Source organism: Palaemon carinicauda, chromosome 13 (assembly GCF_036898095.1).
Source record: "Palaemon carinicauda isolate YSFRI2023 chromosome 13, ASM3689809v2, whole genome shotgun sequence".
Taxonomy (NCBI): domain Eukaryota; kingdom Metazoa; phylum Arthropoda; class Malacostraca; order Decapoda; family Palaemonidae; genus Palaemon; species Palaemon carinicauda.
Genome location: NC_090737.1, coordinates 139,306,311 through 139,323,360, shown reverse-complemented (window position 1 = coordinate 139,323,360; position 17,050 = coordinate 139,306,311). Strand labels below are relative to the sequence as shown.

General features: G+C 35.2%; 1 protein-coding gene across 12 annotated transcripts in view; it reads right to left on the bottom strand.

Annotated features, from left to right (window-relative positions):
• Nucleotides 1-17,050, bottom strand: part of hiw (highwire) — a 171,481-nt gene that overhangs the window by 137,081 nt on the left and 17,350 nt on the right. For 10 of the 12 annotated variants that reach the window (XM_068385984.1, XM_068385985.1, XM_068385986.1 and 7 more), the window contains exons 9-15: nt 16,898-16,939; nt 10,417-10,581; nt 9,290-9,382; nt 8,165-8,275; nt 7,421-7,751; nt 6,803-6,967; nt 5,829-5,987 (exon numbers count right to left, since the gene is read on the bottom strand). In XM_068385984.1, coding sequence (XP_068242085.1) covers nt 5,829-5,987; nt 6,803-6,967; nt 7,421-7,751; nt 8,165-8,275; nt 9,290-9,382; nt 10,417-10,581; nt 16,898-16,939 — 1,066 coding nt within the window. The remainder of the gene's footprint in view (nt 1-5,828; nt 5,988-6,802; nt 6,968-7,420; nt 7,752-8,164; nt 8,276-9,289; nt 9,383-10,416; nt 10,582-16,897; nt 16,940-17,050) is intronic. The other 2 variants (XM_068385991.1, XM_068385995.1) reach the window with 1 other exon arrangement.

The following is a 17,050-nucleotide window of genomic DNA, read 5'->3' as shown; positions in this document are numbered from 1 at the left end:
AACCAGCCTAATTTCAGAAGTACGAGCATGACACTGTTGGTCGCCTGGAGGGATGGGATACGAGTTGAGAGAAGAATCTAGTTTATTATTTCAAGGTCAAGAAACCTGGGCTTTGTAGATATCTGTTATATGACTCAAAAATAAGATTCATTAAAATAATTTGCATAAACAAAGATATCTGCTTTATATGAACATACTGTACTTAAAACTGGTCATAAATGGCCTCGATATATAAAGATACTTAAGATACTTGTTCATTTGCATACAATTATACATCTGCATGAAATTGTCATAAGTATAAAAAACACTACCAAGAGATTTACAATATGGAAGCTGGGAAAAAAGACTAGGAATTCAGATTGAGACTCTTAAAAAGGCAAAAAAGGCTAAAAATTCAGATCAAGACTGTTAAAAAGGCAAAAAATGTTAAGATTCAAAGACTGTGATTTAAAAAGGCTAAGAATTCAAAGATTGATATCATTTAAAAGGTTAAGAATGCAAATATTGAGACTTAATAAGGTTAAGAATTCAAAGATTGAGACTGTTTAAAGATTAAGAATTCAAAGATTGACTGTTAAAAAGACTAAGAATTCAGAGTGAGACTGTTAAAAAGGCTAAGAACTCAAAGATTGAGACTTAAAATGGCTAAGAATTCAAATATTGAGACTGCTTAAAGATAAAGAATTCAAAGATTGAGACTGTTGAAACGGTTAAGAATTCAAAGATTGAGACTGTTAAAAAGGATAAGAATTCAAAGATTGAGACTGCTTACAGATAAAGAATTCAAAGATTGAGACTGTTGTAAAGGTTAAGAATTCAAAGATTGAGACTGCTTACAGATAAAGAATTCAAAGATTGAGACTTATAAAGGATGAGAATTCAAAGATTGAGACTTTAAAGAATAAGAAATTTAAAGATTGAGAATGTTAAAAAGGATAAGAATTCAAAGATTGAGACTGTTTAAAGAATAAGAATTCAAAGATTGAGACCGTTAAAAAGGTCAAGAATTCAAAGACTGAGACTGCTTAAAGAATAAGAATTCAAAGATTGAGACTTGAAAAGGTTAAGAGTTCAAAGATTGAGACTGTTTGGGTATATAATGACGATGGGGAAGTCAGAAAAGCTGTAGATATGGAAGCGACTAGACGAAGACCTTAAGAAAGGGCCGGTAAAATTTGGAAAAAGGTATTAAATGAAGATCTATATTTAACTGACATTAAGGAGGCAGAAGTAAAGGACAGCGGAGAACTCACTTCAAGGCTAAGCCTTTAAACAGAAGAGCCGACATAAAAACGTTTATGATGATGATATTTCTCGTGATAAATTTGGTCTTCACTTCACTAAACTATCAACTTCCCAAGCTACAAATGCTTTCCGAATTGTGATATAACCACAAAACTACAGCGATCAGTGACTTTCGCTATCATCTTCTTCGGAGTTATTAAAATATCTAGCTCCCATTGATTGTGGCTTTTATGACTGCCAGGCCTTTCATAACTAAATGATTTTGTACATAAATATATCAATAAGTATTTCTAAAATTCTCTATCACTTATAGGCCGGGAGCACATTAGCGACTCTGTGGCACCACAAAGCCACAGCATTGTGTGGTGGGGATGTGGTCTCCCATAGGTTTCCATTGTTTTCAAGTTTTGCCGCGCAAACTAGCGACTGTGGCAAGCGAATGTGGCAAGCGAATGTGGCAAGCGACTGTGGCTCTCTGTCGCTCATCCCCGCCACAGGCGTGGAGTGGCTTTGAAAACAATGGAAACCTATGGGAGACCACATCCCCGCCACACGATGCTGTGGCTTTGTGGCGCCACAGAGCCGCTAGTGTGCTCCCGGCCATAAATTGTACCATGAGTCCGAGTTTGTTAAGTTATACCAATATTTCATTTTCTAAAATCCTCTATCACTTATAAATTGTACCATGAATTCGAGTTTGTTAAGATATACCAATGTTTCATTTTATTTATATCATAATACTGCTAACTAAAATTCTAACTGGTAGTCTACACTAAATATGGGTCAACATATAAACTAATCAAGCAAAGTTACTTTCAAAATCATGTAGGTAAACTTTTAAGTCGCATGCAGGATAATGCAGACTGTTCGGTCGATACAAAAAACAATTACAACAGAAAAACACAAACCACAATAACTAAACACGAACCATTGAATTATTATGTGCCCTACAGGCTGATATATTTAAATGAAATATGTGTACTGAACAATATATTTCTACCTATCATTCAAAGCTCATTAACCCTTTTACCCCCAAGCTATTTGGAACTTTCCAACCCTTAACCGCCAGCCGTTTTCTTTTTCAAGCACATTTTATAATATATTTTTCTTAAATTGCTCTAACAGCCTTAATTTTCATCATAGAGGGGTCAGGTTGGTCTCATTCTTTTGGAAAATGCTTAGTTTCTCAAAGTTATCAAAAATATGCAAAAAAAAATGTAAATAGCAGTTTTTTGCAAGGTCGTACCGGTACGTCCATGGGGGTAAAGGGATGAGTTTTGTGAAACGTACCAGTACGTCCATTGGGGGTAAAAGGGCTAATGTCTCAGTGATAGGGCAACTACAGTACTTTGAATTCTTAACTCAATTGATATATTAATATTGACAAGGATATGAGCTGATGTTTACTCAAACTTTCAAGGTAAATGACCTTATTAATTAACCAGAGATTAATTGCAAGAATATTTAAGAAATGCAGTTAATTGTCTTCCCAAGTTTAAAATTAAATGGATATGATATATTAAAACAAGTATAATTCAATCAGATATGTATATTGTTTTTTGTTTCATGATGTTTAATTTTACTTTTTTTTTCATTGTTGCATAACAAAAGAATTTATATTATCAAAAGATCCAGAAACAAAAATGACTGAAAAATAATTTGTTTTAATTCTCTCAAAACTGCCATAAACTTTTTAATTTCATATATCATTAATCATTTTCCTATCTAAAACCATTGTCCTTTGATATAGTTCTATTTTAGGTGTGAACATAAACTGGATATAAATTTATGAGGATAAATATGACGACGTGAGGCATTTCGAGTGATTTTATATCTTACTAATCTGTATCTATTTCGGAGAAAAGGGTTGTAGATAAGTTCTAACTTCTGTAAGTGGATAGTAAACTTTTATATGTATAAAAAGAACATAGAAATCGCATATATACTGTATATAAAAATTGCATAGAAATCGCATATATTCTGCATGTATTACATAGTTATCGCATATATAATGTATATAAAAATACATAGAAACCTCACATATATATTGCATATAAGAAATTTAATAGAAACTGGATATATACAGTTCTGTATATAAAAGAGATTTTGACTTAAGAAAAATCTATTTTTGAGTGAGATAGCCATGTCATCTTGATGGAAGTTCCTTCTGTCAACTTCTACAGTATAATATTTCTGCGACTGATATTACAAGAGCATTACTGTCAGGTATCCCGGGGTTCCAAGCCCCGGAAACGACTATCCGAAGATATCGTGAATAATCAGGGACGTATCCTAAGATAACCATAGATATCTGCACCCCAAACAGACCTTACCCAGTCTAATCCACTAAGGGGGAAGGATGAATAAGGAGCAGTCCTGCTGCTGCCTCCGATGCCTTAGATGACCACGGAGGTAGCAGCAGTAGGGGATTCAGCATTATGAAGCTTCATCTGTGGTGGATAATGTGGGAGGGTGGGCTGTGCCACCCTAGCAGTACCAGCTGAACTCGGTTGAGTCCCTTGTTAGGCTGGGAGGAACGTAGAGAGTAGAGGTCCCCTTTTTTGTTTTTGTTTCATTTGTTGATGTCGGCTACCCCTAAAAATGGGCGGAAGTGCCTCGGTATATGTATGTATGTACTCATCCTATCACCTTCGAGTGCCCCTTTACGTTCCTGCTTCTCATTCCTTCGAACACAATTAATAGCTACAGTTCGGTTGATTTTTTGTGGGCGCATTTTTCGCAGTTTTAAAAGAATCTTCTTGTGAAATACTTCCTCTTCTTCGTCAAAGTTGAGTATTTACCTCTCTTTGCCTTTATTTATGCTAATTTTGGTTTAACTCCCTTCGGGGACTTAAATTTCAGCTTTTGGTTAGAGGAAGCCAAAGCACTTTGAGTCCTGCTAGCATGGTGTCAGGCTTAAATCCCCGATGGCTTCTTATTTATCGTGTTTACTTTAGTTTTGGGTAAGTTTCACGTTAGCTAGTTTTACAGAGAAACCGCAAATACTGTATATGCAAACTAATAGAAATTGCATATATACTGTATAACAAATTATATATAGAAACTGCATATACTGTATGCTGTATATAAAAATTACATAGAAACCACATATATACTGCATATAATAAATTATATAGAAATTGCATATATACTGTATATGAAAAATTGAATAGATATATTACATAATGTAATGTTAATAATGTAAATTTAATTGATGATGACAAAATCTCAGTTTAATTCATAACTGAAATATATTGGAACTAAAAAATCACCGATGTTTCTATATCTCAAAAGTGAAAGAAGAGTTAGATGGCATGCTGTGGTCCCTGGCTGTACCTATACTTGTTGCCAAGTTTTATTAACTACTACTGGGTCACACTGAAGATACTCCTATATTTATGAATGAAGGTCTTTAAATGTCTTATAAACACAGAAAACTTATATTTCATTTTAATTGTTCATTACTACTTTTGTAGTTTATTTCCTTATCTCCTTTCCTCACTGGGTTATTTTCCCTGTCAGAGCCCTTGGGCTTATAGCATCCTGTTTTCCCAACTAGGGTTGTAGCTAAGTAAGTAAGTAATAATAATAATAATAATAATAATAATAATAATAATAACAAAAATAATAATAATAAAAATAATTATAATAATAAAAATAATAATAATAATAATAAAAATAATAATAATAATAATAACAAATGAGAAATAATTTAATAAAGTTAATAATCATTCTACATTATTTTGGCCAAAAAACTGATAAATGCGGTTATATGGGACTCGTCCCATGGAGAAAATACCAAGAGTTCAAGGGCCCTACTACAACAGTTCGGTCGTCCTTTATCAAGGGGTTCTTGCTATAGAACTGTGGTAGTTTCTTTTTTGGGAAACTATTTCTTTAGAAAGGAAGAGGGACTAATACCACTAGAACTTAATGTGGCATCTGTTCTTTAAGAAACAAAGTATTAACGCTACTAAACATAACAGTGGTATGTTTCTTTAGATCTTTTTTTCTTAACAATAAATAAGGAATAACACAAACATTAACCCTTTTACCCCCGGGGTTTTTGGAAATTTCCAACCCTTAACCCCCAGGGGGTTATTTTTTTCCCAGCACATTTTGCAGTATATTTTTTTTAAATTGCTCTAACAGCCTTAATTTTTATCATAGAGAGGTCAGGTTGGTCTCATTCTCTTGGAAAATGCATGAATTTTCTCAAAAAATTATCGAAAAATATGAAAAACAAATTTTTATAGCATTTTTTTGCAAGGACGTACCGGTACGTCCATGGGGGTAAAGGGATGGCTTTTGTGAAACGTACCATTACGTCCTTTGGGGGTAAAAGGGATAAAAAGGTATCTATGCTTTTAGGAATCTTTCTTTAGAAACAGAAACAAATTCTACTGAACACTTATTTTGACAATCCAATTTAATATAAAAATACATGCAATGAATACTTCTGAAAAGATAGGAGATTAAAACATACAGAAAAATACATTAAAGATAAAATAAGTTCCAAATGTAGGTTGTAAAACTTACTGGAATTTATGAAACCTTTTAGTCAACGAAGAAGAAATGCTTACCGGCTCCTTCCTTGATTTGGGGCATGTAGTCTCTCCCACACTGTCCTTTATTGTTAATACCAAAGCTATATACTTGACCTTTGTTGGTTAATGCGATTGCATGTGCCTTTCCAAGCGCAGCGCTTGTCACGTGAACCTCCCGCATCTCGGTCACCAAGCCTGGCAAATAAATAAGTATAAAATATAAACAAGGAAACTAGAGGGGCACTCAGTAGAGCGCAGACCTCCGCCGTGGCAGCTTATTCATTAAAGTCTTTGTGACAAGGATGTCTAAACTTATGGCTAATTATGTGATAAGGATGTTTTCTTTGACTGTGACCTTGACCTTTGACATTTAAAAATTTAATCATTACCAGCTCTTTATATAACAGTTTAAAATCCCTGCAAGTTTCATTAATTTAATATTAAAATTGTGGCTGTTTGGTTGATGAGCAGAATTTAACCTTTAGTTTGACCTTGACCTTGGACTCGACCTTGACCTACAACCTTAACATGTAGTAATTGGCGTGGATTTTCATACACTCAAACATGAACCTAGTTTGAAGTCTCTGTGACAACGACGTCCAAACTTATGACTGATTACATGAATTGGACATTTTGCTTACTGTGACCTTGACCTTCCAAAATTTAATCATTTCCAGCTTTTTACATAACAGTTAATCCCTGTAAGTTTCATTACTTTACGTTTAAAATTGTGGTCAGGAAGCTGTTTACAAATACAAACAAACAAATGGGCAAAAACATAAGCTCCGTCCAACTTCGTTGGCAGAGGTAAAAAGATAACTACTAATCCTATACTTTTCGATCAAAGGAATTGACCGGTGATGAAGTGTGGGACAGAGGTAAATGGAGAAAGCTGGCCAGAAACATCGACCCCACATAGAAGTGGGAAAAGATGCAGATTAAGAAGAAGAAGAAGAAGAAGAAGAAGAAGAAGAAGAAGAAGAAGAAGAAGAATCCTATACTTTTCTCACCTGTATTATCACAATGCAAAGTATCCTTGCCGAACATGTACAACTCTCCATCTCGGGTGACCAAGGCTGAAGTCCCGTTGTTGCAAGCTGCGCTGATTACAAATTGACCATCTAATTTGATCATTTTCTTTGGCTTAACGGGTTTGGGCTGTCGTCGACCCTTACCTGAAAATTCAATGCCAATCTTAGAACTATTACTGTATATGAAATGGGGTTTTAAATTATTATTATTGCTTGCTAAGCTACAAGCCTAGTTGGAAAAGCAAGATGCTATAAGCCCATAGGCTCCAATAAGGGAAAATAGCAGAGTGAGGAAAGGAAACAAGGGAATAAGCTAACTACAAGAGGTAATGAACAATTAAAATATTTCAAGAATACTGTGGCAACATTAAAATAGATCTTTCATATAAAAAAAAGAGTTAAAAAAAAAAAAAAAGGAAATAAGCAAACTACCAGAGATAATGAACAATTAAAATATTTCAAGAATAGCAACATTAAAATAGATCTTTCATATATAAACGATTTAAACTTTAAAAAGGAGGAAGAGTAATAAGATAGAATTGAGTGCCGAAGCATACCCTCAAGCAAGAGAACCATTAAATATTATACTGTACTTACTAGCATCCCCATCTTCCCCACGTCGCGCTGTACCCACGAAAAACGCTGCTCCTTCATCGGACACGAGGACAGCATGCTGTCCCTCGTGCCCAACCGCTACGTGAATAATACGTGGAGATTTGGTTATGCTAAGCTCAGGCCACTTGCTGGGAGACGCGTTGCTCGTACCCGGCCCCGAGGTGCAACCGCTGACTACACCGCTGCTACTGCCCGGACCCGGGCAACCAGAAGCGCCTACAGAAAGACCGCTGCTGGAGGGCCCTGTCCCTACGCCCGAACTGCTGCTTCCTTGTTTCATACCAACAGATGAAGCTTTGCCACTGTAGTGTATCTGTTGGATACGTAAGAATATTTAGATATGAATATCTTGTAAGACAGTAAAACCAAGAAAATGGATTTGTTAAAAGAGCAAACTTTTGTTATTTAAAATCATTGGAATTTTATGATGACATTTAAAACAATATAAATTTGATTCAGAATTTCTCAAGTCAAGATAATAATACTTGTCTTTTCTCAAAAATCACAAACACTTATAAATTCTAATAGCTTTTATGCATTATTCTTTTAAAACTTTTAAGAAAACCCTTGAGCATGGTAAATTTCTTAGCCTTGAATTTGTCCTACTATAAATGACAAACTACAGTATATTTAAAACAATAGGCACAATATTTGTCATGTATTCAATACCTTAAATCTTCACATAACTTTTGTACATCAATTCAATAACACCAAAAAGAAACTTACTCTGCCAGCTGATGTTCTAACAAGGGTGAACTCCTTTCCAGATGCAACCATTAAAACATCTTCGTCAATTCCTGTAGATAAGGTAACCTGTTGTTCTTGGCCACCAAAGACCTACGGGGAAATTCAACAAAATACATTTGAAACTTTTTACAACATACAAATACCATTTAAGGGAGATAAGAAAATAAACTCCCATTGTATCAACAAACACTTGAGACTGGATTCTTAAAACATTTGTAATAACTTTAAAGTTTTCCAAAGATAAAATTATGTCAACAAAGAAATCTATCAATTTTAACCCTTTTACCCCCCAAAGGACGTACTGGTACGTTTCACAAAACTCATCCCTTTGCCCCCATGGACATACCGGTACGTCCTTGCAAAAAACTGCTATTTAATTTTTTTTTTTTGCAGATTTTTGATAACTTTATGAGAAACTTCAGGCATTTTCCAAGGGAATGAGACCAACCTGACCTCTCTATGACAAAAATTAAGGCTTTTAGAGCAATTTAAAAAAAATATACTGCAAAATGTGCTTGAAAAAAAAATATCCCCTGGGGTTAAAGAGTTGGAAATTTCCATATAGCCTGGGGGTAAAAGGGTTAAATGGATGTAAATTATCAAGAACAAAAGCAAGCTACTGAAAGACGATGAGCTGATATGTAAAAAAAAGGGGGGAGAATTTACAGGCTGCTTAAGTGAATCATGATTCTTCCACCTACCCCTGTACTATTACCAACAAGGGAAGGGGACACCATGAATAGCTTAAACCTCCTTGCTTTCCTTTACACACATTCCCATTTCACTGACCCCAAAATACATTGACAGTTTCTCACCACGATAACCAATCGTTCAATTGATTTGCATAAACACTGATACCTTTCTTATGTCGCTTATCATTTGATTCACCCCATCTCTAACATTTCCATCATCCATCACATTTACTTTCAGATTCTTTTACTAAATGACAATTTCCTTTCTTCCAACATTAGTTGCAATATCTTCAATGTCTCCACTGACCATAATAATGTAAGAAAGCAGAACACAGCACATGCATAAAGAAAAGATAGGTTTGTACAAACATAAAAATATATCAATATACAATTGTATGCAAATACACATTACCTGGATACATCTAATGGCCAAGCTTAAATTGAGTTCATTCACCAAAGGCATCGGTTTCACCAGGGGATTGTATGTCCGAACCACGAAACCATCCTGAAAAAGAAAAGATAACTTAATAAATCACCACACTCTTTTATCAACATCTATAATGGACTCTGACCAAAGTGTTTTGGAGGTAGCAGTGTTAATAAATGCAGCAGAATAAAAACAGTCGTGAGTTCTCAAATAATAAACTACAGTCAAGTAATATCAAAAAACTGTACAATACTGTACACAAATTCTCAAATAATAAACTACAGTCATGTAACATGAATATATTGTATTGTACAGTACAATGTTTCTTTCACTGTTCATGAATTTTTAAATAATAAACTACAATCAAGTAACATCAAAATATTATACTATACTGTACAAAAAAGTGAAATGTTTCTTTACTAATTTACAAGCCTTCAAGTTAGATATATCTAGCAGTATGCTGATAGCCACACCATCTAAAGATAGTGCTTTTCTCTTCTGAATCCCTTCTTAGTCATATAATAACCATAAGAAAAATTGTTTGCATAGAAAAGGTGAACATCACATGCTGAATGAAATGTTTTCCTCTGATGAAGCCTTATAGATAAAATGGAAACTTACATGTAACATTCAAAAGTTTTTTGGAGGTAGCAGTCTTGATAAATGCAACAGAATAAAAACAGTCGTGAATTCTCAAATAATAAACTACAGTCAAGTAATATCAAAATACTGTACAATATTGTACATGAATTCTTAAATAATAAACTACAGTCAAGTAACATAAATATATTGTATTGTACAGTACAATGTTTCTTTTCCTGTCTATGAATTCTGAAATAAGAAACTACAATCAAGTAACATGAAAATATTGTACTATACAGTAAAACTTTTCTTTACTAATTAGATTTATCTGGCCGTATGCTGATAGCCATACCATCTAAAGATAATGCTTTTCTCTTCTGAATCCCTTCTTAGTCATATAATAACCATAAGAAAAATTGTATGCATAGAAAAGGTGAAGATCACATGCTGAAATATGTTCTCCTCTGATGAAGCCTTATAGATAAAATGGAAACTTACGCCTAACATTCATCCATAAGGAATGAACTTACCTCCCTATCAGGGGATATGTGGCCGATATTTATACCGTCGCTAAAAGGAAGCCCTCGACACCATCCGGGAGACGAGCACTGGTAAACTTCCGAAACTTTCAGCACCTCCCGATCAATGACAACAAGTTCACCGTTGCTTCCTTCGGGTCTATAAAATACATCTCCCTATAAATGGAAATAAGAATGTAGATTAGGATATTAAACAGGTGTTTTACCTATCAAGATGAACTAGAGGCCTCAAGGTTAATAAATGTAAAACAAATGATTTATTTCAAATAAGAATTCTTGATTTTAGGGGCAAATTTGAGGAACAGTAAGTGAAGTTCCTCCTTGAACTTAAAAATAAATCAACAATGGATAAGTAATACTTCGGGATACAAAAGTTTCTGTATACGAGAATCTTACTTTACGAAAAGACAAACAAAGATTATTTTTCTCTTCATTTTTCATAGAAAAAAACTTGTGATTTGAAACGCAATTTGCGTAGTTAGGTTCAGTAATTGAATCATTCAAATGTATTAGGACCTTTTTCATTCTACATCCTTATAAGAAAGAATCATGTTACAAAAGCCACTCTGGTAAAAATTAACTTTGTATCCTGAGGTATTAATGTAAAGTGAATTAATAAATGCTATATTAAATGAAGGACTGAAATGAAAATCCTTCCACTGAAATACCTAGTTGTGTTTTTTTCATTTCACAACTCTGCCTATGAAATAAGAACTACAAACTTTACCAAATAGAGAAACAAACTATAGTCCATTTCTTTTATCGAGGCAGATTTGCACCGACTCGCAGCGATGCCCTTTTAGCTCGGAAAAGTTTCCTGATCGCTGATTGGTTAGAATTATCTCGTCCAACCAATCAGCGATCAGGAAACTTTTCCCAGCTAAAAGGGCACCGCTGCGAGTCGGTGCAAATCTGCATCGCTAAAAGAAATTGACTATAGATCTCAGCATGATGTAAATCAACATACGTGACAACAGAGATAATGAGAAACTTTACTAAAAGCCGAAACTGTTGTAACTATAAATTCAGGTGAACCACAAAACCAAGTGAAAAATCTTAGTAATGGAACTGCACACTGTCAAAGAAAAACAATTTCTAGGATCTATGCAAAACATACTCGATAGCATTATACATTAGAGAAACTTAAGGTACCAGCAAGATGCAGACATATTTTCAAGACCTAACTTCTTCTTATAACAAATTAATTTCCACAATGAAAAGTTCTATGGAGTTTGTGCTTAAAAATAAAAATGTAATTTATAATATCAAATTGATATGTTTGAGGCACTAAACTAAAAATAAATTCATATCTTAGTATTTGCTGCTAGATGAAACAAAAAGATATTTACAATGAACTAACTTAGTTTTTAAGGGTTAAACTGCATTCTTTGCACTAAACTTTGATGAAAGGGTAAATCACGTGTGACCGGTTTGAAACCGAAAATTTAAATTCCATGAGGTCTTGATTTTTTGTGTGTTAATTTGTTGATATTAGATTGTCATCCAAATATACAGCAACAGTTTACATATATGATATAGTGAGGTATGGTCGTGGAAAATGCCGAGACGGATGTGTGTGGTATTACAAAAAAAGATAAGATCCGGAATGAATTGATCAGCGGGACAGTCAAAGTATCAGAGGTTTCAAATAAAGCTCAGGCAAGAAAAGGAGAGAAGATGAACACGTATGTGCAAAAAAAGATAAGATCCGGAATGAATTGATCAGCGGGACAGTCAAAGTATCAGAGGTTTCAAATAAAGCTCAGGCAAGAAAAGGAGAGAAGATGAACACGTATGTGCAAAAAAAGATAAGATCCGGAATGAATTGATCAGGGGGACAGTAAAAGTATCAGAGGTTTCAAATAAAGCTCAGGCAAGAAAAGGAGAGAAGATGAACACGTATGTGCAAAAAAAGATAAGATCCGGAATGAATTGATCAGCGGGACAGTAAAAGTATCAGAGGTTTCAAATAAAGCTCAGGCAAGAAAAGGAGAGAAGATGAACACGTATGTGCAAAAAAAGATAAGATCCGGAAGGAATAGATCAGGGGAACAGTCAAAGTATCGGAGGTTTCAAATAAAGCTCAGGCAAGAAAAGGAGAGAAGATGAACACGTATGTGCAAAAAAAGATAAGATCCGGAATGAATAGATCAGGGGAACAGTCAAAGTAACAGAGGTTTCAAATAAAGATCAGGCAAGAAAAGGAGAGAAGATGAACACGTATGTGCAAAAAAAGATAAGATCCGGAATGAATAGATCAGGGGGACAGTTAAAGTATCAGAGGTTTCAAATAAAGCTCAGGCAAGAAAAGGAGAGAAGATGAACACGTATGTAAAAGGGATATGAACATGGAAGTGGAGAACAGAAGGAGGAGGGGAAAGCCAAAGTTCAGATGGAAAGAAAAATTATTGAATGACATGAAGGATAAGGGTCTAAGAGAACAAGATGTGCAGGACAGAGGAAGATGGAGAAGGCTGACTAGAAAATCTGAAGACAAAGAAGTGAAAAAGATGGCTTTGCCAACAGTCACTTCATGTTTGCTACAGAAAAGTGAATTAACGTACTGTAATAAATATATTTTCAGATATTTTATGATATAAATAGGTAATTTGGAGGACCTACAGCACATCAAATGAGAATGAATTCATCAGATAAGTCAGCAAAATCATACAAAAAGCAATCACCATTGTGTAACTTGTGTACTGTAAGCCTATCATTGTGCATGTTCTATAGATTATCATGTTCATTGGTATAAAAATAACTTTCCAGATATGTAGAACATATGGGTAAAAAGACTTTAAAAACTATTACAGTAAGATAAGGATCTTGTAACAGAGCAATTTTAATCCTAAAATTTATTAATTGAATAAAATGACTTGATTTAATTGACAATTAAGGAGGCATAATTAGGAGAATATCTGTCACATGTGCTTTTCTGTTGGTGAGAAATTTGCTTGCACTATCATTTTCACCCTAGCAGTACCAGCCGAACTCGGTTGAGTTCCTTGTTGGGCTGGGAGGAACGTAGAGAGGAGACGTCCCCTTTTTTGTTTCATTTATTTGATGTCGGCAACCCCTAAAATTGGGGGAAGTGCCTTGGTATATGTATGTATGTATCATTTTCAATTGCCTAGTTATGAGGATACAAGATAATAGGTGGTGATGGCTCTAATCTCCCAACTTGTAAAACTTCACAGGAAAAAGTTTTCCGTTCAGAACCGATGGCCATAACAAGAACGGATTTTTAGCTCTTCCAAATTCAGTATGATGTTGATCTACATATTTTGACTTCTAGAATTTGTTAAAGATAACCATTGTCAATAATCTAGATTATGGCTAATGAAATGAAGAATTTTCAATGCCAAAACAGTTGCTTTGGCCACAAATAAGATGCAACTTCAATAGAGGAAAGTAGAGAAGTATTCCATGAATGTAACTCAAGTGGTTTGAAGACAATGGTACATACATACATACATATACCAAAGGCACTTCCCCCAATTTTGGGGGGTAGCCGACAACAACAAGAAACAAAACAAAAAAGGGGACCTCTACTCTCTACGTTCCTACGTTGGTGAATATTGAAAATTCCTGTCAATTGTGTCTGACTTGTGCTGGCCCTTACCATGGGTCAGGTCTCTTCACGGACTTATTGCTCAATCAATGGGTCAAAACCATGACTTTATCTCTTAATTGGGCTCCTTGCAAGTGGATTACTTCCAGCTCTGACGAACGATACCTCTAATTTAAAGCCAAGTTCCGAGAATTACGAGTCAATGGAAATTAAGAATCCAAGACAATTTATTCCAAAGTTGTTAACACTAATTGCTAACCTTTTCACGCTTATCTTTACAGATCGGACCAAGATCTTCACTGTTGGAATCATAGCTTTCAAATACTGAAACGTTCTTTCTACAAGGTTTATAAGTTTGTTTTTACGTGGGAACAAATACTTTCTCCGACTGAAAAATTCAAATTCCTTAATATTTACGCAGGCTAATCAAAATGCATGTGCATACGTGTAAGTATGAGTGTCAAGGGGTGGAAGATGGAATTTTCATTCATAATTTTCTTTATCTATGTGAGTATGGAAACACTAAACAATTAATGGAACACCGCTGTGAGTCGATTGTTATCAATAAAAATTGCATACAAGCACCATCAGTAAGTTAGCCATATTAATATAACCCTTAGTAATTGTAGTAATATTTACAAGCTCTTGGCTTTAAGCGCGTTTTCAAAAGTTGTTAGGATTACTTTCGCTGAGGTGGAACTTTGTATCATTGTCCTATTTTGTCATCTGATTCTAGTTCAGCGAGGTATTCCTCTCCTTTTTGCTCAGATTTACCGCAGTTTTCCTTAATGGAAATGGTTTATTAAAGGATCTAGTTGACCTAGAATAATCCACTAACAAATATATATCCCCCAGAGACACAACGTATACCTTCTTTTGGCTTGAGCAAAAAGAAACTATTGATGAATCCCTATCAAAATGTGCAATCGTGCCTAGATGGTGGGACAGGAAAGATAAGTGAATGTTGGCTCAACCTAGACATCACTGCTCCCATAGGAATCTTGGCTCCAAAGTTAGCTGGAAATGCACCAGTGGTTTCAGAAGACAAAGTGGCATCAACACACCGCTACACACTATCAAGACTAGAGAGGCTCCCATAAGTGTCTTGGCTCTAAAGTTAGCTGGAAATGCACCAGTGGTTTCAGCAGACAAAGTGGCATCAACACACCGCTACACACTATCAAGACTAGAGAGATTACAAGAAACGTATATACTCCAAAAGGTCCTGGCATAAGAAGTACTACTTAAATCTCCTAGTGCTTTCTTTAAAATATCAATTTCTCTTCATGTTCTCGATTCCAAGCATCATCTATCTTTCTTTTCTCTTTGTGAACTCCCCCCAGAATAACTATTAGAGTATACACCTCCCACCTATTCTCAGGGTCACATACTCTACCTCTACACATAATCCATTTGGAATGAGGGTCATGTTGTAGGTTATGCACATGTTTTATAAAACCCAGAGCAATACCTCACTGATAGAATCAGATAATTAGTTGGTAACGTCTCTGCCTGGTGAATGCCAGGCGGGCGTTCGAGTCCCGCTCAGACTCGTTAGTTCCTATAGTGTCTGCAAACTTACCATCCTTGTGAGCTGAGGATGGGGGGTTTGGGGGGAGCCTATAGGTCTATCTGCTGAGGTATCAGTAGCCATTGCCTGATCCTCCTTGGTCCTAGCTTGGGTGGAGAGGGGGCTTGGGCACTGATCATATAATATATGGTCAGTTTCTAGGGTATTGTCCTGCTTGCTAAGGCAATGTCACTGTCCCTTGCCTCTGCCATTCATGAGTGGCCGTTAAACCTTTAATAGGAAATTTTATAAAGCAACCAGGACATCGATACAAAGTTCCTGCTCAGGAAAATAATCCTATCAACCTTTGAAAATGAGCTGAAAGCCGAGAGCTACTTAAAAAGTAGTTCAACAGCCTGAAGCAAGATGAAAACTCGAAGATAATTATGAGCCAGTAATGTCAGAGTACAGACATCTAGTGATGAGGAACAATCCCCTCAAAGATTTGATTCCACTGAAGAGGTACACATTTCCTTCCACTTTTCCTTGCCAGAAGCTAACACTTGAAGCATATAAAGTAAGCGTACGAATAGTGGATACGTTCAATTGAAATAATAATGAATAACTGCAGTCCTAATATATTGAATACTGATTTTCTTCCAAAGCGTCACTTATGCCATCATGCTCCTAAGAGTATAAGCTTCGATATAAAAAGCATTCTAACAACCGCGTAATTAACCCTGGCAGTACTGAGCACTCTGAGTACTAATAATAAAAGCTTTTATATCTAGTTTTCATACATCACGTAGCTTTTAGAAGAAAATATTGTGATGTCATTAGCTTTATATAAGGCATTATCAAACTACAGCATGAAACACCATTCTTAAAAATTACCAATTTGCAATTCGGATAACAGTTACGTACAGACACAGCATCAAAATGCTAAACACACAACTCGCAAAACAAAAACACACATACATGGTACGAACGGTGCATATAAATGTGTTCAGCCTCATGAATACAGTGTATTTGCATTTATTAACCCTTTTACCCCCAGGCTCTTTGGAAATTTCCAACCCTTAACCCCCAAGGGGTTATTTTTTCCCCCAGCACATTTTGCAGTATATTTTTTCTAAATTGCTCTAACAGCCTTAATTTTTGTCATAGAAAGGTCAGGTTGGTCTCATTCTCTTGGAAAATGCCTGATTTTTTTCAATAATTTATCAAAAATATGAAAAAAAAAAATTTTATAGCATTTTTTTGCAAGGACGTACCGGTACATCCTTTGGGGGTAAAAGGGTTAATATAGAGAGAACAGATTCACATACATGCTTAGTTTTCTTTTTTTGTTTGCAAAGCAGAGAAAGCAAAAGCAATTTAGCATCTCTTGCCTTATGAATACATGAAGAGGGTTTTCGATGTTGCCAGCATCTCTACAAATACCAGATAAACATTCCTTATAAAAGTACTGCAACTACTATAATATAGGGAAAAAACATAGGAGCACCCACAATATAGTTAAGAGAAAAGTCAAATAGAATTTC